The sequence below is a fragment of the Dromiciops gliroides genome, chromosome 3 (genome assembly GCF_019393635.1).
Source record: "Dromiciops gliroides isolate mDroGli1 chromosome 3, mDroGli1.pri, whole genome shotgun sequence".
Classification (NCBI taxonomy): Eukaryota; Metazoa; Chordata; class Mammalia; order Microbiotheria; family Microbiotheriidae; genus Dromiciops; species Dromiciops gliroides.
Window position 1 is genome coordinate 332679592 of NC_057863.1, and position 21407 is coordinate 332700998.

Sequence of the window (21407 nt, forward strand, 5' to 3'; positions counted from 1 at the left end):
ACTTCCCTTTCTCTGACTCTGAGTGCCAAGCAAATGTTTTATCTTTAACATGGTTTCCATTATATATCAATACTTGGAAAAGGGGTGTCTTCTCTTTCCCCTTTGTCTCTCTTGGGATAGGAACATCTTAGTCCCTTTCAAACTCTTTCCCCTATTTGAAGTTAATAAACTACCATTCTGACTTATTAATCTACCTATCACATAGGGTTGTTATAAACTGAAAAGTGCTATAAAAATATGAGCTGCTGTCTTTAGTAGTAATATCCTTAGTAGACTTTCTGAATCATAATAGTAATAATAGCATAATAATTAATCATTGGCTATAGCTTAATTAGTATAAATCAGTTTACTTAGGCTCCAGCAACCCTGTTGCACTGACAAAAATCCAGTTTCTAGACATAACAAAGTTAAGTGACCAGAATGTAGACAAGAAGACTGAGTACATTTGGCGATGTTCCAAATGGCAAATACAGGTGCATACTTCCCTTCTCCCCCAGTGGTGTACATTCACACACAGAAGAATGTCACAGTGACACACACAGTTACACAGTAACATGTGCTCATCTAGGTTCTTCACATTCTTTTAGACACACAAGGAGTAACCATCTGTCCCAGCTTCATCAAAACAATGTATGGTGGACAATTCTGCACGAACAGGTGATAGGACCGAAGTATGGACTGGTTGGATTTCTTGCTCAAGTGTGCAAAGGGTCCCTATTCCAGGGTTGATGGCCCCAGAAAGAGAGGATGAAAGACATATGCAGGTCAGGGTCTCTGATGAAACTGGTGCTACTTCTTTGGTCTAGCCCAGTGGGAAGAAGGATACTCAGTGATGGATGTAGGTTAGGGCCAAGACCAGGGAGGAGTTAAACAGATTAGGACAGGTAAAAAAAAGACTTGGAATAGAGCTAGGGGAGCAGTCAGAGTTTTGTCTTTTTGGTCACCAGGTCTCTCATGTTCCCCTTGATGTGGGAAGTCATTGCGTCCTGCGGACTATAAGTATCTTCTGGTTTCACAGGGATATAGTAGTAGCCCATGATGGAAAAGATGAAACAAACAATAAGCAGGAGGCAGGAAAACAAGATAAATTCAGCCCACTGTGAAGAGAAAGACAGAAGACCTTAAGAAACATGGCAAAGTTCACTTTGTTAATTGTTTGTATGGGTGTCATATTGTCATACAGAAAGTCTCTCAGAACAGATTTCTTGGGGAAGCATTCCAGGGAACTTGGGTCTAGAGATCATTCTGTCAAGCTAATCAATTAATACAAAGATGGAAGGAACAATTATTAAAATGGACAAATAGTAAGTTTCTTTTCTGAGGATGAAGTCAAGCTAACCAGACTGATACTACTGTATAGGAGTTGCTAGCTAGGTTTTAGAAAGATCTTTGTTTCCTTCTATGATATGTGGTACTGAGACTGTAAACGGGTATGAAATCTGTCTTCTCTGGATATCTTGACGTCAGAATACCTCAAGTTAATTCCTAGCTCAGTGATTTTGGACAAATAACTTCACCTAAGTCTCTTTCTTCATATGTAATACTTAAATTAAGTGCCTCACTGAATCACAGTGAGGAAAGTGCTTTGTAAACTATAAGCTATTATATGGTTTGATACGTTAAGGATCTATGATTGTCAATGTAGATATCAATGTAGATCACAACCTTTTTATGAGTTATTAGAGTCTTTTGGAGTTGTTGATGAAAAACTCATTCTATAGCCAACCTGGTGAAAAGTCCCTGAACCTATCCAGACTGGTCTTTGGATGACTGGTATATAGTCTATCATCAGTTCTTCATTAAAAAAACTTCATAGTTTAGCAGAATAAATCAGAGTTCATGTTCTGCTAGCATAGTCTTCATCACTCCATGATCACCTACCTGCTGTGTTGAGATATCAGAACAGGATATTAATGAGGGAAAGTTTTGTAAGAAAATTTACACTCTTCCCATTATTTTTTATTAGTGAGAGGTAATCTCTAGAAGGCTCTGACCTTGCTGAATCCATAACTATAACTCACTCAAGAATCTCACAGGATCAGAGCTCTAACTAGATGTGCATGGGAAAAGGAAAGGAAATAAGTTGTTCTCAGGAGGTTCCTATCATAGCGGAGACCCTCTCCTGTGCCCATTCTACTTTCTGAACCCCTCTAATCCAAATTCTACAGACTTTCTGCCACATCATGCTTCCCTGAAGATACACTGAAATTCTCTTTATTTTTAACTCTCCTTTTAATTCAATACTGACCCAAACATTCAATGCCTCAAGGGTCTGTGATTTTTTTCTATCTGGATATCCTCCTCACCATTGTGAGTCACACGAATTAAAGGAGTTCCCACAGAAGCCTTTCAACGTGTTAGTAGATAGTTTTAAAAAGTTGCTGAGGCCACAGAAATTCGCCACCTCATGACCAACTACTGGTGATGAGCATCTCTGAACTTAATTAAGTTGGTGTTTGGACAGTAGGCATAGAGGCCATTTCTGTGCTTGTTTTCAAACCCTTTCCTGATCAATAGGACCTGACAAGAGTTTATACTGTTGGCATTACCTTTGATAACTAAGGATTCCTTCCATCTCATGAGATCTCAGAGTACAACTTTAGTGGACATATGAATGGATTCTCATATCTCTTCCTCACTTCTTACCCCTATCTCCTACCCAATTTCTGTCATTCTTGGTAGAATATTTATGGAAACTCCGAGGCATTCTGTGGCCATCAGTTTCCATTACTTTAAAAACAAACAAACAAAAAACCCAAAAAAACACCTCTTTCCTAGTTGTCTTTTAGCCCAATTTCATCATCCTTTCTAGCCACCTTGCTTGTTCTTACCTACACCTATGGTAGTCATTGTTCATTTCCAATGACAGTCATAGCCCCAATTCTCCACTTTGCAGTCAGCAGCAGTGCTGCTGGCTTGCTTTGTAATATAGTACCCCAAGAGGTTCCTGGGGGAATGCGCATGACCTGCTGTCATCATAGGACCCATACCTGTACCAAAACACTTGTCTGAGCCACAATAAGTACAATGATATTCCCCATGGCCACTGTCAGGAGCCAGGCTGCTTGTAACACCGACTTCATGCTGAGGGGGGCCTAAAGAGGACACAAAGAAGCTTGTAAGCAGAGTTTCTCTAAGCATCCTCATTTTCCCCTCCACTACTCCAACTGCCAAGAACCTTTTCGCTCAGTAAGGATTTATTAAGTGTCTACTATGTGTAAAGGACCATGTTAAGTTTTGGATACATAAGGACAAAAAATCAAATAATCTTTGCCTTCAAAGAGCTTTATATTCTACCGAGATAGAAACTTTTACATCTTTTCTTTTGTGGGGCAATGAGGGTTAAGTGACTTGCCCAGGGTCATACAACTAGTAAGTGTCAAGTGTCTGAGGACGGATTTGAACTCAGGTCCTCCTGAATCCAGGGCCAGTGCTTTATCCACTGTGCCACCTAACTGCCCCAGAGATATAAACTTTTTTGTTTGTTTGTTTGGTTTTTTGGTTTTTGTCTTTGCAGGGCAATGAGGGTTAAGTGACTTGTCCAGGATCACACAGCTAGTAAGTGTCAAGTGTCTGAGTCTGGATTTGAACTCAGGTCCTCCTGAATCCAAGGCCGGTGCTTTATCCACTGTGCAGATATAAACTTTTTTTGTTTTGTTTTGTTTTTTGTTTTTTAGTGAAGCAATTGGGGTTAAGTGACTTGCCCAGGGTCACACAGCTAGTAAGTGTTAAGTGTCTAAGGCCGGATTTGAACTCAGGTACTTCTGACTCCAGGGCCAGTGCACCACCTAGCTGCCCCCAGATATAAACTTTTAAAATAAAATAGTACCCACTAAGCTTAGCTATCATGCTGGCTTGCAGACTATGTCTATCCTTGAGGACATGAGTTGCTTGATCCAGTGGCTATGAAAAGTAACTGGGAGCCAAGCTGCCATCCCAAGAGGGTCATAAGTTAGGAGTCTAAGGCCTAGAAGGAAGGAAGGCCTTGACCTGTGTCCTATACCTTTTTAGGGAAATTCAAGAATTCAAATGAACAGTTCCCTGAATCATGCTCAAAGATGACCTTGTGAGGAAAGCTCTGGCAAATCTGGATAGCGTGCTCAAAATCAGAGACAACACCTTACTAACAAAGGTCCATATAGTCAAAGCTATGGTTTTTACAATTGTAATTTATGGCTGTGAGAGTTGGGCTGTAAGGAAAGCTGGGAACTGCAGAATTGACATTCAAATTGTGGTACCAGAGGAGACTTTTCAGGGTCCGTGGAACAACAAGGAGGTCAAATCAGTCACTACTTTTTTTTTTTTTTTAGTGAGGCAATTGGGGTTAAGCGACTTGCCCAGGGTCACACAGCTAGTAAGTGTTAAGTGTCTGAGGCCGGATTTGAACTCAGGTACTCCTGACTCCAGGGCCGGTGCTCTATCCACTGTGCCACCTAGCTGCCCCAAATCAGTCACTACTTAAATTAATTTAGGCTATTCACTGAAAGGTCACATACTGAAGCTGAAACTCAAGTATTTTGACCATATAATGAGAAGATAGGACTCATTGGAAAAGACCCTGATGTTAGGAAAGATTAAAGGCAAAAGGAAAAGGGGAAAGCACAGGATGAGATGGAGATGGACAGACTTCAAGAGATAGTAGAAAATAAAAGGCCCTGGTGTGTTATGGTCCATGGATCACATGCAACTGAACAACAACAACAACAACAACAACATGCTACCCCACCTCTGTAAATCCTCACCTGATACAGCTTTGAAAGCTGGTCAATCAGTCAATAAATATTTATTAAGTGCCTGCCAAGCATTGTGCTAAACCCTGGGGATACAAAGAAAAGCAAAAGGTAGTCCCTACCCTTAAGAAACTCACAATCTATTATGGGAGACAACAACAACAACAACAACAACAACAAAACAGCTACAAACAAATAATAAACATGGTTAAAAAGGAAATAATCAACAGAGGGAAAGCATTAGAATAACAAGGCTTCCTGTAGAAGATGAAGTTTTAGCTTGGGATTTGAAGGAAGCCAGGGAAGTTGGCTTATAATAAACTAGAAAGGGCAGCTAGGTAGCACAGTGGATAGAGCACCAGCCCTGGATTCAGGAGGACCCGAGTTCAAACCTGGCCTCAGACACAATACCTACTAGCTGTGTGACCCTGGGCAAGTCACTTAACCCTCATTGCCCTGCAAAATAAATAAATAAAATAATAAACTAGAAAAAGAAAAGTCAGCTGTACGTCATAATAAAGATCTGCAGTTTAATGTACAATCTCATCGTCCTTTTTTACTTTGTGTGAAAATGCCCATATTATTTGGTGTTTGTTAAATTCAACATAAAAATAAAATATAAAAGAAGAAAAAAATACCTTACCTGAGCATAGGAGAACTCAAGACCTGTGACAGAAAACATAACCTCGGCTGCAGTAACTATTATGTACTGTGGCAACTGCCATGCAATTGACATCTGATTGGGTGAAATATCTTCGGTTTTCCATGCCTGGAGACCCTGATCAGAACTCTAAGCCAGAGAAAAGGGAGACATGCCAATCAGTAGTACCAGCAAAACACTTCTGACATGTAGATAGCTTTTCTTTTTTTTTTTCTTTTATGAGGCAATCAGGGTTAAGTGACTTGCCCAGGGTCACACAGCTAGTGTCAAGTGTCTGAGGCAGAATGTGAACTCAGGTCCTCCTGACTCCAGAGCCAGTACTCTATCCACTGCACCACCTAGCTGCCTCAAGTAGATATCTTTTCAACAAATCCTATTAACTGTCTTTTCTTGGTTTTCATTCTTTTCAACCTATTACTTTCAAGGCCATTATCAACTTCGACTCTTTGACAATCATCTAATAGGACAGACAAAATTAAAATCAGATAGAAATCTACATTAAAAATCAAGGACATGGGGCAGCTAGGTGGTGCAGTGGATAAAGCACTGGCCTTGGATTCGGGAGGACCTGAGTTCAAATCTGGCCGCAGACACTTGACACCTACTAGCTGTGTGACCCTGGGCAACTCACTTAATCCTCATTGCCCCACAAAACAAAACAAAAACAAAAACAAAAAACCATGAAAAAATCAAGGACACATCTTCCCTCATGTATATACAATTTGCCCAGCCTTCCATGACAAGAGCTTTGAAGGGACTGAAATTAAATTTATCCTTTCACAATATTAGACAGATGCTTCATTTATTTATTTTTTTTTAGTGAGGCAATTGGGGTTAAGTGACTTGCCCAGGGTCACACAGCTAGTAAGTGTTAAGTGTCCAAGGCCGGATTTGAACTCAGGTACTCCTGACTCCAAGGCCGGTGCTCTATCCACTGTGCCACCTAGCTGCCCCAAGATGCTTCATTTTGAAGTGTAAGAAATAAGTGTTTCAGGGATCTAACTAGACAGGGCTTTCAAGGAGCCAAATGACCTGAGTCCTTCAGCTCAAGTCACATTTAGTAAGCAACAACCTACTCAGATAGATCACAGATAGTGATATTGTTTCTAGGGGTCATGTTGAGACTGGGGCAGACTGTTTCACTTGAATGTGAAGACACAAGGTGAATTCTGATTTCCAACCCTTACTGCACTTAGAACTATAAAATACCTTCATGCTTTACATTCCCAGTCCTAGAAGTAGGTATGCAGCATACAGAGACCTCAGTGGGCCTTCAAGGGCTAGCTTGGGAAATGGATGTCTTACCCAATGGATGTGTACAATAGTCTTCTTGCAGACATGATAACTATAATATCTTAACTTTCCTGACTTACTTACAGATCCTATCCTCTACTTCTAAGCAGCCTCCTTGGGTGAGGGCAAAGCAAAGGTAAGGTGGGCAAAAATGAGAAGGGGAAGAGCTACCTACATTAGTAATAACAACTATGTATGCTGCACCAAAGTCGAGTAGCCCCAGGTCCAAGGAAAAATCCTTGTCTTGTGTCCTACACAGCACATGATGGTATCTGGAGAAAGGAAAAGAGGGATCTCAAATCCAAAACCACCCTGTACCTCAAAAAGGTATTCCTATTTGAGGAAAACTATACAGTGCTTGCTTGCTTCTCCCCACCCTTCCCCAGTGTATGTGTGTGATTTAAATAATAATGCAAGAAAAACAAAAATAATATGTGATTTAAGTGCAATTTTTCAAGGTGTGGAAGGGATAACTACACTTCTACCCCTTGATCTGGAATTTTCACTGTCACAGTACAAGGTATTCCAAATTAAACAAATTTGAGGGGTAAAGTACTCAGCTTGGAACTTGTTTAATGGATAATAGATCTCCATGAGGCACTCCAGGAGGATTCCTAAGTAGCTGAGGAGCTGCAGAAATTTGCTGGGCCCAGGTCAAGCCCTGGTTGATAAACCATCAAGATGTACCGGATTATGCACAAGGCATAGGTGAGAGAGAGAGAGAGAGAGAGAGAGAGAGAGAGAGAGAGAGAGAGAGAGAGAGAGAGAGGAGAGGAGAGGAGAGGAGAGGAGAGGAGAGGAGAGGAGAGGAGAGGAGAGGAGAGGAGAGGAGAGGAGAGGAGAGGAGAGGAGAGGAGAGGAGAGGAGAGGAGAGGAGAGGAGAGGAGAGGAGAGGAGAGGAGAGGAGAGGAGAGGAGAGGAGAGGAGAGGGAGGAGAGAAGAGGAGAGGAGAGGAGAGGAGAGGAGAGAGAGGAGAGAGGAGAGAGGAGAGAGGAGAGAGGAGAGAGGAGAGGTGAGAGAGGAGAGGTGAGAGAGGTGAGAGAAGCGGGCTTGCTTTGGTCATAATTCTACTGCTCCCAAATCTCCTCTGGTTTGGGGAGTAATTCCTGTCTCCTCATGTCTGTACAGGACTATGGGCATGTAGAAGGAAAAAATGATGTGGACGTTCTCCTCCATTTAACTTGAATATAGGTGGGAAGAATATGATCTGAAAACTCAAAGGCCTGATTCATGTTCCTTTCCATCCTGATTACTCCAGATATGCCTCAACCTTCCATCTATGCACATTACAAATCTTTGCTAAAGTCTTGTTGAAGGAATTCTCATGAGGATAAGGCTCTTACTTTCCCCTTTCCAAGGTTCTGTAAGCAGAGATACCATAGTCTTCACCAACACTGAGGGAGACATCTCTGTTTAATGTGAGGTTAACATCTTTATCCAAGGTGTTAATAAGCCTGTGGGTCAGGATAAGGCTATTAGGACAGTATCAGATAAACATTTGAAAAGAATTCCCTAATGTAGGAGTTCTTAACTGGCAGTCCGTGAACTTGTTATTTTGTGGGTTTTGTTTTGTTTTTTTTAATTAATTTTTGCGAGGCAATGGGGGTTAAGTGACTTGCCCAGGGTCACACAGCTAGTAAGTGTCAAGTGTCTGAGGCCGGATTTGAACTCAGGTACTCCTGAATCCAGGGCCAGTGCTTTATCCACTGCGCCACCTAGCTGCCCCTTGTGTTTTTTTTAATGTTTTGATAACTGTATTTTCTTGCTTTTTTTTTTTAAGTGAGGCAATTGGGGTTAAGTGACTTGCCCAGGGTCACACAGCTAGTAAGTGTTAGGTGTCTGAGGCCAGATTTGAACTCAGGTACTCCTGACTCCAGGACCAGTGCTCTATCTACTGCACCACCTAGCTGCCCCGATAATTGTATTTTCCATAGGATTGGTTCTTTACAATCCTATGTATTTTATATTATGGTTTTTAAAAACATGCTTCTGAGAAAGGGTAAGTAGGCTTCAGACTGCCAAATGGGTTCAGGATACCAAAAAAATTAAGAATTCCTGACCTAATATTTCTTTCTTTCCTCAGAGCACAGAGCAAGAGGAAAATGATAAATATAAGCAAGAGACACTTAGGCAACAGGGCCCAGGACTGTGTGAAGGGATTGGGCCATGACCTAACCCCCTCAAAGCCGACCTGCCTCTCTGCTGTGCTTTTACTCCCAAGGAAAATATTTGTTGACCCTATCTCTCGAGGTGATCCAGGAACGAATCTCTAATCAGCACAAGCAGAGCTCTCTCCACCCACAGTCCATAGATCAGACCCAGATCATGATCCAATCCTGGGGAAAGAGGACTCCAGGAATTCCCAGTGATTTGTACCTCACAGCTGCCATCCCATTGGCTGTTGAGGTTACCATGTCCTTGATCTACAACACATTGAAATCAAAATGAGTTAGAAAATCATCAAAGGATATAAGCAGGCAGTTCTCAAAGGAAGAAATCCAAGTTATCAAAAGGCATTTGAAAAAAATGTTCTAAATTTCATAATTAGATAAATGAAAATTAAAACTATGTGGTCCCACCTCCGACTTATTATATAGATGACAAAAGAAAGGAAAGTAACACTGGTTGGAAAGACTACAGAAAAATAGGGAGAATAACTTGGTCCAGCCATTCTAGAATTCTATTTGAAACTATACCCTCCCTCCCCCCTCCCCCAAATTAATCTGTGCCTTTGATCCAGGATAATCTCCAAAGATATCAAATTAAAAATAAAAAGATCCCTATGTACAAAAATATTCATAGCAGTACTTTTTGTTTTATCAAGAAGTAGAAACAAAGGGTCTACCCATCAACTGGGGAGTAGCTAAATAAGTTATGGCATAAGAATGTAATAGATGAAGCATGATACCCACTTCCTGATAGAGTGATAAACTCAATGTAAGACATAGAGTTTTAGACTTGGCAAATGTCCAAAGAGTATTGCTCTTTTTTTTATTTGAGGGGAGACGTTCAGAAGTAAACACAGACAAGCAGGTCAGCTTTGAAAACATGTTGAATGTATTATATACTTTTTAGGAAAACAAGCTGTATATAATAGAAATTTGTGGTTTCACATATTATCCTTTTCTCTGTTCTACTTTGTACATGGAAATATGCGGTATTTTTTCCCGGGTGGGGAGGGGAGGAGGATAGGGGAATGTTCATTAAATTCAGAGTAAAAAAAAATTCTATTTAATCTTTTAGACCTCGCTGTCAATTAATTATTTATACTAAGGGAGCAGTGCCTTCAATGATAATAATCACAAAGACCATTCTGCCCAATTAATGAATCCATCATCTTACTATGTATGGCAATTAGCCTCACCCAACACTCACCAGGATGCTGGAAACTCCACTTTGATCTCCACGAATGACCAAGCTGTATCTGTTTTTCTCTTCCAGGATATGCTCACTGGTGACAGACATGTTATGATACTGCAGCTGGAAGTGAAAATACTGGCTTTCTGTGGTCAGGAGCATTTTGGAATGTTCTGTTTTCTGCAGAAAGACATCATTAATACAGGGTAAAGAATCTTTACTGTATGATCCAACAGCATAGGTTTGGATCCTAGTTCTGCTTAGTGCCTGCACAGCTTTAGTTAAATCACATAACTTCTCTGGGCCTCATTTCTTCTCTTATCTGTACATGAGGAGATTGGACGTGGAATCCAGAGATCACCAGATGAGCTCTAAACCTATGATCCTAGGTATCTATCAAATAGCCTCTTTGCTACTTTTGTGAGCATCACAATTCAACAAGGAGTGAAGGACATAGAGACTCAAAAATGTTCACTATCATTATAGTTATGAGTACAGATAGCAATCCTTATTGTCAATCTGGTGAGTAAATGAAAAGCTCTTGACCTTTTAAGCATCATGGACCCCTTTGGCAGTCTAGTGATGCCTATGGACTCTTTTCTCCTCAGAATAAAATACATAGGATTATAAAGGAAATGAATTATATTGAAATAGAGATGTATTTTCCCACTCCAAGTCCATGGACCCATGGGCATGGACTTCTACTCTTAGAAGGTCAAGGACTGGGAGACAGTTTGAGATCTTTGGGCCATTCTAAATAACCATGCAGATAATTGAGGAGACTGTGCAAGTGTCATTACAAGTCATTCTGGTTCCATCTCTCCCCTCACCTGTAAGGGCTTGATGGGCTCTGGAAGCAGAGAGTTGTTCTGATAATCCATCAATGCCACTTTCACTTCATCATCTGCTAGATTCAGAATCCTCAGGTAAACCTCTTTGCTTCCTGGCTTGTGTGGGCTCAATTCCTAAGAATAATAAGCAACATGTAAGAAGCATAAGTGGGGCAGCTAGGTGGTACAGTGGATAGAGCACCAACCCTGGAGTCAGGAGGACCTGAGTTCAAATCCGGTCTCAGACACTTAATACTTACTGACTGTATGACCCTGGGCAAGTCACTTAACCCCAATTGCCTCACCAAAAAAAAAAAAAAAAGAATCATAAGCATCAAGGCAGCAAGGTGGTACAGTGGAGAGAACACTGGCCCTGGAATCAGGACGACACGAGTTCAAATCCAGCCTCAGACACTTGACACTTACCTAGCTGTGTGACCCTGGGCAAGTTACCTAATCCCAATTGCCAGCCCCCCCCCCCCCCGCCCCCACCCCCAATAAAAGGAATCACAGCATCATGGAACCAAGTCCTGATCTCCAACTCTGTCTTGTATTTATTCATTGATTGTATCCCTCTGTGTTCCTAGCATTGGCATCATATACATTTATAGTTTAATAAGAATGGCAGGAAGATTTTCATTAGGCAGACAACATTGGGAGACCTGGGTTCAAGTCTCACCTATGATAAGGTTACAATCACTAGCTTTCTCACCTTGGGAGAACCATCTAGCCTCTTTGAACCTCAGTTCTCCTCTGTAAAATGGAGGTGAGTGCCAGTTCATAAGCTGTCACACCATTATAAAATTTGTCCCAAACTCTTAGTGTAGTTTAAGCCATTACATTTTGGGGAGACAATCTGTAAATGATTCTGATGCCTCCTGGCATGGAGGCAACCTTTGGTTATCAAAGTGATGACAAAGGAGCACAAATTCTGATAGGTCCTATTAAGTTGGAAAGCCTTTGGGTATGAAAGCCCAATGGAAGACTGTGTATTGGTCATTCAAGGAACAACCTAACTATGCTTATCATCAGAAGTTTGGCCAAAGAGGTGATGGAAGTTAGGCCATTGCAACTCTTGAAAGCCAATTGCTAAAATGCAAGTGATTAACCCATCTGTGTTAGTGAAAGACTCATCCACACTAATAAAACCATGGAGAACTTGCTATTATTGTTGACATTGTAAAAGAAAAACTTTGAAAGAACTGATGCAATGATAAACAATGAATCCAGAAGACAAAAGATGAAACATACTGCTCACCTCCAGTTGGAGAGAGGGGATGAACTTAAAATGGAGAGAGAAAGAAACATTTTTGGCATGACCAATGAGGAAATTTGTTTTGCTGGAATATGCATGTTTATGATGAGGGCTTGGTTTTTCTTTTTTTGTTTTGTTTTTTTATTCATGGTGGGGAAGGCACTGGGAGGGACAGATTATAAATGTATATATATATATATATATATATATATATATATATATATATATATATATATATATATATAGTTATTTTTGATGGTGGATCCTCTAACTAAGCAGAATGAATATTCAGTGAGGCATTTCCAATTTGCATTAGAGTTCATATGTACCTCAGGTTTGTACTCACATTTATCTTGATCTCAACAGTAGCTGCAATTGCAAATGCTAGGGATGCCAGGATCATACCAGTTGCCATTTTCCTAATAGATCTACATAAGGAAAGGAAGAAAATCCATGGGGCGAAGGACTATTTCAAGATATTCCTGCTAAGCAGAAAATGAGATGAAGCTATGAGATGTCTTTTGCAAATAAGAGACATTTATCCATGTGTTGACTTGGATTGAGAAAGTCTAATTTACAAGCAAAAATATTGACAACTCTACCCATGCAGGGATTATCTGATTCTCCTTTACAATGAAGAATGGGTTCCATCCCATTCAAATTATGCCACTAGATAGATACTTTCAACTCCTTAGTAGAGGCAATATAGGGAATGAAAAAGAAAACAGTATTTATTAATCACCTACTATGTGCCAGGCACCATGCTAGGTGCTTTAACAAATATCACCTCATACGAACACAATACAACAGAAGCTGGTCCATAAAGTTGTCTCTTATACTCTCTTCTCTCACCAAAAAGATGGGTCTCATTCTCTTAAAGCCTGAATTAAAAGCAAAATTATATGTGGAACCAGAAAAAGAGAATTACAAAGATCAGTCCCCATTTTGTAGGAGTTTACAAAAGAGTCTTGACATGAACAAATACGAGATAGCAGAGAAATGATGGCAAACATACCTCCATGTATCACTAGACAAATATTATCAACATCGACATCTGTCTCAGAAGTAGAGGAAGAGAGAAGGTGTATCTGATGGAACAGACACAGTCAACACTTACGTTAAATTGATTCCACACATCTTGACCAGAGGGTAGAGCCCAAAGTCAAACATGGGAATGAAGATAAGCACCAGAAGGGGATTTAGCACCTGAAATGCCAAGTTAGGAAGACTAGTTATCAACATCCCAACAGAGACAATAACTTGTGAAGAAATACACCAGCTTGGAAGAGGGATAGTATTCCTAGCCTAGCCCTAGAATACTCTGTGAAGGCATCTTTACTCCAGAATAGGCCCACCATTGGGATCCATTAGCTGACCTCTGGGGCATACAGAGTCCTATTCCACTTTAGAGCTGGTATCCCATTCCCACTAATTTCCAAAGGTTTGCACTTTCAGTCACCATCACATTGTCAGTTAATCAGCCCATATGCATTTGCTAAGTGATTAGCATATGCCAAATATTAAACTACTTGCTGGTATTATTATTTTTTTTTGCAGGGCAATGAGGGTTAAATGACTTGCCCAGGGTCACACAGCTAGTAAGTATTAAGTGTCTGAGGTCAGATTTGAACTCAGGACCTCCTGAATGCAGGGCTGGTGCTTTATTCACTGCACCAACTAGCTGCACCCTCATCTTTATCCAGAAGGAGGAAATTATCAACACATTGGGTATGTGGGCTGAGACAGTGGAGTCAAGGATGCCACTGAGCCTGGGTGACTGGGAGGATAGTGTGCCAGACAGTAATAGGAAAGTTGGGAAGAGGGAAGAGTTTGCAGGGAGAGATGAGTTCTATTTGGGACATATTGAGTTTGAAATGTCCAATAGATAGCTGGAGATGTGTGCTGGAATTCAGGAGATAGACTGAATATACAGGTGTGATTCATCTGAATAGAAGATAATTCAGTCCTAGGGAGTTGATGGCATCACAAAGAGAGAGAGAGAGAGAGAGCATCGAGAAAAAAGATATGTTCAGGGAAGAGCATGATGTGGATGAAGAGACAGAAAAGGAGACCGAGAATCAGTTTGTTGGATAACAGGAGAACCAGCTGAGGGAAGTGTCATGAACATCTAGAATGTTTTAAAAATAATCAGGAAAGGGTGAATTCCTCACACATCCCTCCACTGCCTTGAATATTTAGACCTTCAGAGTCTACCTCCTAGATCCTTCACATCCAATCCATGAATCCCCTCATCTATAAGCTGTCCTTGATAAAATCTCCTGCTTGCTACCCACCCACCAGCTCTCTATCAAACTCTCATTTACTTTGTCTGATTCTAAGACTAACTTCTCTGAATAAGGCCAATTGGATAGTAGAGGGCAGGGAATTTCTTCCTCTCTTCATGCTGTCCCTATGTAGAGTGAGTACAAAAATGATGGCTTGTGGATCTGCCCATTCCTCACAGGTGCTTCAACTACATAGCCCCAGGGAAAATGAAAGTGGAAAGGAGGTTAACTGGTAAATGGAGCTGGAGCTAAAGGATATAAGTAGGGACTCTACTCAGTCTACAAAGTATCTACAAAATGTTATTGCCACTTTGAAACAGAACAAACCAAACCCCTGTGCTTTATCCAGAGCCTGAATATTCATTTCAATGGTAGTTGGAAGGTCATTTGGAAGGGTGGGTCAAAAGAATCCATTTTCCCTAGTGCTATCACCTCCTTGTCTCAAAGCAGAAAGCAGGATCACCATCTAGTTGCTGAACTGGGAAGGGGTGGCAAGGAGAGTGAATGGCTATGGGGAGGGGTCCCACCTGTATCTGGTCGGGTTGGAACACGAAAAATCCCTGAAACATGAGAAGAAAAAGCATGAATAAACCTCTGAAATGTGAAAAGAAGCTGGATCATAATCACCTGTGGTCAGTATATGCCAAAAAGAAAAAGAAAAGCAATAAATATTTCTTATCTGTAAAATGGGGGGGGGCGGGAACAATAATACTTCACACTACTTATCTCACTGACTTGCTCCTATATGGATCACTGTCTGTCTGTCAGAAATCATGATCTGATGCATGTTGCTGTCATTTAATTGTGTCCAACTCTTGGTGACCCCATGGACAATACTATACCAACATTGCCCATGGGGTTTTCTTGGCAAGGATCCTGGAGTAGTTTGCCATTTCTTTCTCCTATGGATTAAGGTGACTTGTCTAGGGTCACACATATAGTAAGTGTCTGAGCCTCGATTTGAACTCAGGTGTTCCTGACGCCAGGCCCGGTAGTCTATCCACTGAACCACCTAGCTGCCCATCTGATAAAGAATTACATTAAAATAATGATACATAGGAAGACTACACAAAAGGCTGTGTGTGGTAGTAGTAGCGCTGCTCTTGGAGTCAGGAGGACTTGGGTTCAAATCCAGCCAGACATGCTAGCTGTGTGACCTTGGGCAAGTCACTTAAGATCATAGCTCTAGAAGATGAAAGGATATTATAGGTCATCTAGTCTAATCCCTCATTTTACAGATGAGAATTAACCTTTATAAGACTAACTTTCAGAACAATTTGCTAATTTTCACTGGTAGAAAGAGTTTCCTCATAAGGACGTGTCTCGGGGGCAGCTAGGTGGCAAAGTGGATAGAGCACCGGCCCTGGAGTCAGGAGTACCCGAGTTCAAATCTGGCCTCAGACACTTGACACTTACTAGCTGTGTGACCCTGGGCAAGTCACTTAACCCCCATTGCCCTGCAAAAAAAAAAATAAGGACGTGTCTCATACCAAAGAAATCAGAGGTCTGGTCCAAAAAAAAAAAAAAAAAGATGAGAAAAATGAATGCAAATGGATGATCTATCATTTGGCAAAGAAGTTAACTCCCTTGATACAAATCAAGACAGTAACTTATATGGCAAAAATCACTGCTACTCACCATATTACCATTCATCCTAGTTGCTTGCAGAGTCCACCGAGAGCCCTAGACAAAAGAGATGGTTCCATGAGATAGTTCATATCCTATGATGGAAGGAAAAGGAAGGAAGAAACTTAGGAAGGTTATAACCCTGAATTCTTATTAGGGAGTCCTTTTTTTTACCTGTTGATCCAAAAGAGCCCAGAACATTGGCAGTGGAATATAAAGGAACAACACACGGGTCAGTGCTTTCACTTCCAAGATGAGTTGTTTCTGTAGGAAGAAGGAAAAAAATGGAACTTCCTGAGCTTGCAAAAAAAAAAATCTACCAATACCTGAAGCACTCATGAGAAGTACAAAAGGGCAATAAAGCAGTAAGAGAACAGCTTGGGTCAGAGGTGACTGAGGGAAAAGACTTAAATCAGCAGAATGGATTTAGATTGGAGATCAGGAAGACAAGGAGACTCTAGTGAACAGGTGAGGGAATGGGGCTATGGAATGTCTCCCTGGTCATGTAGCCCTCAAGTTTCCTCCAAAACAGAGCTTGCCTTCTGTATTTGTCTCGACTTGTTTTTATCAGGAATTAGGATCAGCAATGTGTAGAAATTAGAGGCAAAGAAAATTATGTCAGCTGAAGGAGAGCCCACACTACTAAGTAACAGTAGGTAATGTCCTCCAGGGACCAATGGCAAAGGAAAGGTGGTCAGTCACCTGGCTAGCACATGGTGCTTACCACTGCTAAGCAGACAATTCAGTTCTACAATCCTGACTTACCGGATATTTTTCCTCTGCCCAGTCTAGCCAATGCTCTCTCTTTGGAATTTCACTGGAACGGTTCTTCAGGCGATTTGAAATAGCAAACTGGGGAAAAGCCATGAGAGGTTCAGAAAAAGAAAAAGAAGCAGAAGTCTTCTAACTAAAACCACCTTCATCCATTTCACCTTTGAATTTTTTAAACAAATCAATTACCATTAATCACAGAATTCCAGAGCCCTCAATATTTTTCCCCTGTTCCTTAGTCTCTAGAAAGTACTATTGTCTAACTAGGACTCAACAATATAATGACAATCTAAGCTTGGAAAAGTAGGCTATGATAGAACAGACCCACAAAAATCACAGAATAAAAAGATGCACCAATGTATAAGCCCCCTAAATTAAATGTTTCACACATTTCTCTCAGGTTTTAAATAGAGAAGACTGAAGATTCAATGACTTACCCAGATACATTTGGAGACTTTAACCACTATGTTTCCTTCAGGGGGAGGTTTTTTATACATCTTACTTCCAAGAGCAAACACAACTGTAAATGACACACATGGGAGTTAAGTAAACCCCTCATGGAAGGCATTGGCTTTTGATTGTGGATTAAAAATCTTGGAAACAAGTATGGAGATGTGGAGAAACCTCATTTGTGAGGTAATGTGTAAGGAAATGGATGTCATGCTCATTTTTATCATCTAATATGTGTGTCTGAGGTTTTACTGGATCCTGTAGGATGAAGACCATGTGGCTTTAATAAATATCCTTTAATTTTCCATTCCAATGGAGGACATAAGTCCAGGCATATTAATAAAAATGAACAAATCACTAGTTACTTAAAATTAACTGACACAACCACATGATGTTATAATTTCAATGATCTGTATACCAGGAATTAAAATTTAAGGGCAAGACTAAGTCATCTTAGGGACTGAAATTTTTCAGTCATCAGACCATTCCCCTCCATAGAAAACCCCCTCTGCCTCTCCCTTTTCCAGCCCTCTCTCCATCCCTCTCCCTTCTTATTTCTCCCCCTCTCCCTTTCTCCCTCTCTTTCCCCTTCTCCATCTCCCTCTCTTTTTCCCACTGTCTCTCCCCCCTCTCCCTCTCTCTTCCCCACCCCCAGACCAGGATCTATTCAGGCTAGGATTGTTAATCACTGGGAGAACTCATATTTTTCAAGTGGTAAAGTCCTGGCTTTCATCCTTTCAGGGCTGAAGAGACACAATAGCCACTATGGCTAGGGCCTATGAAAAGAATGTAGACTGGGTTTTAAAATTTTTGATTAAAAAAACTATAACATTTAGAAAAGTTAGGTATGATAGACATCTGGAGAAAATTGAATGGGGATAGAAAGGAACATACCTTTTTCTCAACAGTACATGGCACATACACAAAAATTGACAGTGTATTAGGACACAAAAATCTCACAGTCAAATGTAGAAAGACAGAAATAGTAAATGCATCCTTCTAAGATCATGATGCAATAAAAATTACATGTAATAAAGAGCCATGGAAAGATAGACCAAAATTAATTGGAAATTAAATAATCTCATCCTAAAGAATGAGTGGGCCAAACAAAAACTACGACAAAAATATCTTCATGTATTTCAAAGGGTGAACCTTTTATATACAACAAAAAAAACACCAAAGTTATGTCAGCGTTAGTTTTAATTTTCACTTAATAAAAAGAAAATTTAGTGAATTTTTAAAAATCAGTTGCCAAATCAAATACAGATAAAGATACCTCTACCAAAGGATCTATATTTTTAGACATCCTATTTTAAGAACTTTTGGGGGGGGGGGCAATGAGGGTTAAGTGACTTGCCCAGGGTCACACAGCTAGTAAGATTCAAGTATCTGAGGCCAGATTTGAACTCAGATCTGCATGAATTCAGGGCCCATGCTTTATCCACTGTGCCACCTAGCTGCCCCAGACTACAAGGGACAAGGACCTTAATCTGTCCCTACAACCTTGAGAGTCTCCATATTTTAGACACAATTGTGACAATCAGTGCTCTTAGTAATTTTTTCTGCCTTGCAATTTTGAACTTTTGTCATGCTTTTTGAAAATTAACAAATGATAAACACAGTGGGATCTGGTATTCTCAAAACATTTTAATCAATTGCACAATGCCTGGCACATAACAGGACCTTAATAAATGTTTGTTGATTGATTGATTGTGAAGCTAAGGACATGGACAAGGATTTTTTAAATAGACGGCATAGTTAGTTTATAATCTAAATCTATATATTAGGTAAGAATAGATTCCTACCATCAATGATATTACAGATACTACTTCAAAATGCTGAGGAATATAGAATATTATTTGTGAAGCTTGCCTGTTCCCTTCTCATAGTCTCATCAAGAATGTCCTTGATATGGGCTATTGAGGGTGGCATTGAGAAAAGTCAAGAAGACTTGAGTTGAAATCCTGCTTATGACACATACTGTTTATGTGACCCTCTGGGAAAGTTACTTAACTTTTGTTCCCTAGGCAATTTCTGTAAAACTATCAAGTGCAAAGCAGATGATCTGCTCTGATGGAGTTTCTCACCAGGAGCTCCTTAAACAGATAAAAATCACGGCATCAGTTCGCTCCCCCCCCCCCAAAAAAAAATCCATTCATTGTTCCCATACACACACATAGGCTTTTGATTTTGTGTTGTGTTACACCCTGAAACACTGCATTAGATTCTCTTACTTTAACCTTTCAAGAGTGAGGCAAATTGCCCTATTGGGAAAAACCAAATGGATAAAAAAATAGCAGGCTGTGATATGCAACTGGATGGACAGCCCATAGGGTTAGTCCATTAGAACACACATTATGATGATCCTAACTTTCTTGAAATAAAAGCCTTAGATTTTTTAGCATCAATATTCTGGAGATACTGGTGATGACTGAAGAATTCAAGTAGCAAGTCTCAAAGAACAATTAAAATGGAGCAAAGTTAGGTGTGTATATAGGCTACACCAGGGATTCTTAAACTTTTTCTACTTGTGACCCCTTTTCACCTGAGAAATTTTTATATGCCCCTGTGTATATAGATATATAAAATAAGTATAGATAACCTTTTACTGTTGCCAAATTTTTCATGACCTCCATATTCAGCTACATGACCCCATATGGGGTAGAGACCCACAGTTTAAGATGCTAGGAGCTACACCACATCACCAATGAGGAACTGCACAGGATAAACAGTACACACAGTGCCTAGCACATAATAGGTATTTAATAAATGTTTGCTGACTTGATTGATCAGAGGACAGCTGAGGAAACATTTGGAAAAGTGTGTGGTTGTGGTAGTGGTAGGGAAAAGGTGCAGAAAAGGGGTAAAAGAGACAACATGGCCCCCTGGAATGATCAAGAAATTAACCCCATACGAATGAACCATGAGAATTTCTCCCTTCTCTGAACAATCAAAACTAAGCAAAATACTCAATCCTGGGGCTACTATTTCTCTATCAAGTTCTTGTTGTTTGGGGGCTGGACCCATTCCAAGAAATGTCATACTGGGCCTCAGGAGAGGAAAGTATTTTAAGGTCAATGATTAAAAACAAAAACACACAGAGCTGCCCCTGGATTATGTAACCCAAGTAACCAACCCAGCCTCCTCTTCTAGGACTAGGCTCTGGGAGAGGGGAGAGTGGTTTGGGTGAATGAATTGTATCAAACTTAGCCCATCACCTTCACATTAACAAACAGAATCTAGATTTTCTAGCTCCAGTCACTCAAAGAACTCAATATGTGTCAGTAGGGCAGGGGCAGCCAGCTATGTGTTCATTCACTTTAGACTGTGTCTTTAGGTATCCTAAGAAATCAAAGCATCCTCCAAATATTCATAAAGCTGGTATTTGACCTAGTGAGCTAGGTTCAGAGAAGGGAGGGATTCTCTTCTCACTTCCCCAGTCTACTTACCAAGAGCTAGTACCATTAGCATTCCTGGGACCCCAAAGGCTAATGCATAACAATCTCCTCCAAAGCACTGTACATCACCTGGAGAGAGAACAGAGAAAGCAGGGTTACTGTGGGTCTTAGCTTTTCTACAGATCAGTTTCATTCAGTCTTCCCCAACATCACCCTCTTCAGAGGAGGAAAAGAGGAAATCTTTATAGGAATCATTTAATTCAATTCCTTACAGAGAAAACTTAAACAGAAGGAAACCCCTACTATTTCCCAAGCCCTCTTTGGAAAAAAAAAAAAAAGAATCTCCCACTCCGTGACTGGTTACATCAAAACCATTTACCAGGCCCCTCACAAAGGATTCTAACCTCTTAGCATGGGTGTCACAAACATGGAGATCAAACTCCCCGCATTGATTGCCAGATAGAAAACTGAGAAAAACCTGCTCCTTTCTTTTGCCTGGGACAAAAAAGAAAGAAAGAAAGAAAAACCCCACAGCATAAATTTCACCATCATTATCATCAGACTCAGAAGTACACATCCTTACAGTCCTGACCTGCCAAACTCAGAACTAATATAAATAATGATAGAGTATCCCAAAAATCTTGGTGCTGCTTTAAACTATTAAAGATAAAATTTGTGGGTTTTTTTTTAAACTTAGATTGTACATATATAACCTATATCAGATTGCGTGCTGTCTTGGGGAGGTGGGGAG

At 40.4% G+C, this 21407-nt stretch overlaps 1 protein-coding gene across 1 annotated transcript in view; it reads right to left on the minus strand.

Moving 5' to 3' along the window:
* Positions 1-327: 327 nt before the first annotated feature.
* The window catches only part of LOC122749640 (solute carrier family 15 member 2-like), a 42039-nt gene continuing 20959 nt past the window's right edge, over positions 328-21407 (minus strand). Inside the window, exons 6-22 of the mRNA XM_043996097.1 lie at positions 21061-21151; positions 20708-20785; positions 17246-17328; positions 16803-16889; positions 16212-16301; positions 16050-16094; positions 14939-14971; positions 13244-13332; positions 12473-12554; positions 10872-11006; positions 10060-10221; positions 9061-9107; positions 8028-8138; positions 6860-6956; positions 5374-5520; positions 2991-3095; positions 328-1097 (exon numbers count right to left, since the gene is read on the minus strand). Coding sequence (XP_043852032.1) covers positions 921-1097; positions 2991-3095; positions 5374-5520; positions 6860-6956; positions 8028-8138; positions 9061-9107; positions 10060-10221; positions 10872-11006; positions 12473-12554; positions 13244-13332; positions 14939-14971; positions 16050-16094; positions 16212-16301; positions 16803-16889; positions 17246-17328; positions 20708-20785; positions 21061-21151 — 1659 coding nt within the window. The 3' untranslated portion in view covers positions 328-920. The remainder of the gene's footprint in view (positions 1098-2990; positions 3096-5373; positions 5521-6859; positions 6957-8027; positions 8139-9060; positions 9108-10059; positions 10222-10871; positions 11007-12472; positions 12555-13243; positions 13333-14938; positions 14972-16049; positions 16095-16211; positions 16302-16802; positions 16890-17245; positions 17329-20707; positions 20786-21060; positions 21152-21407) is intronic.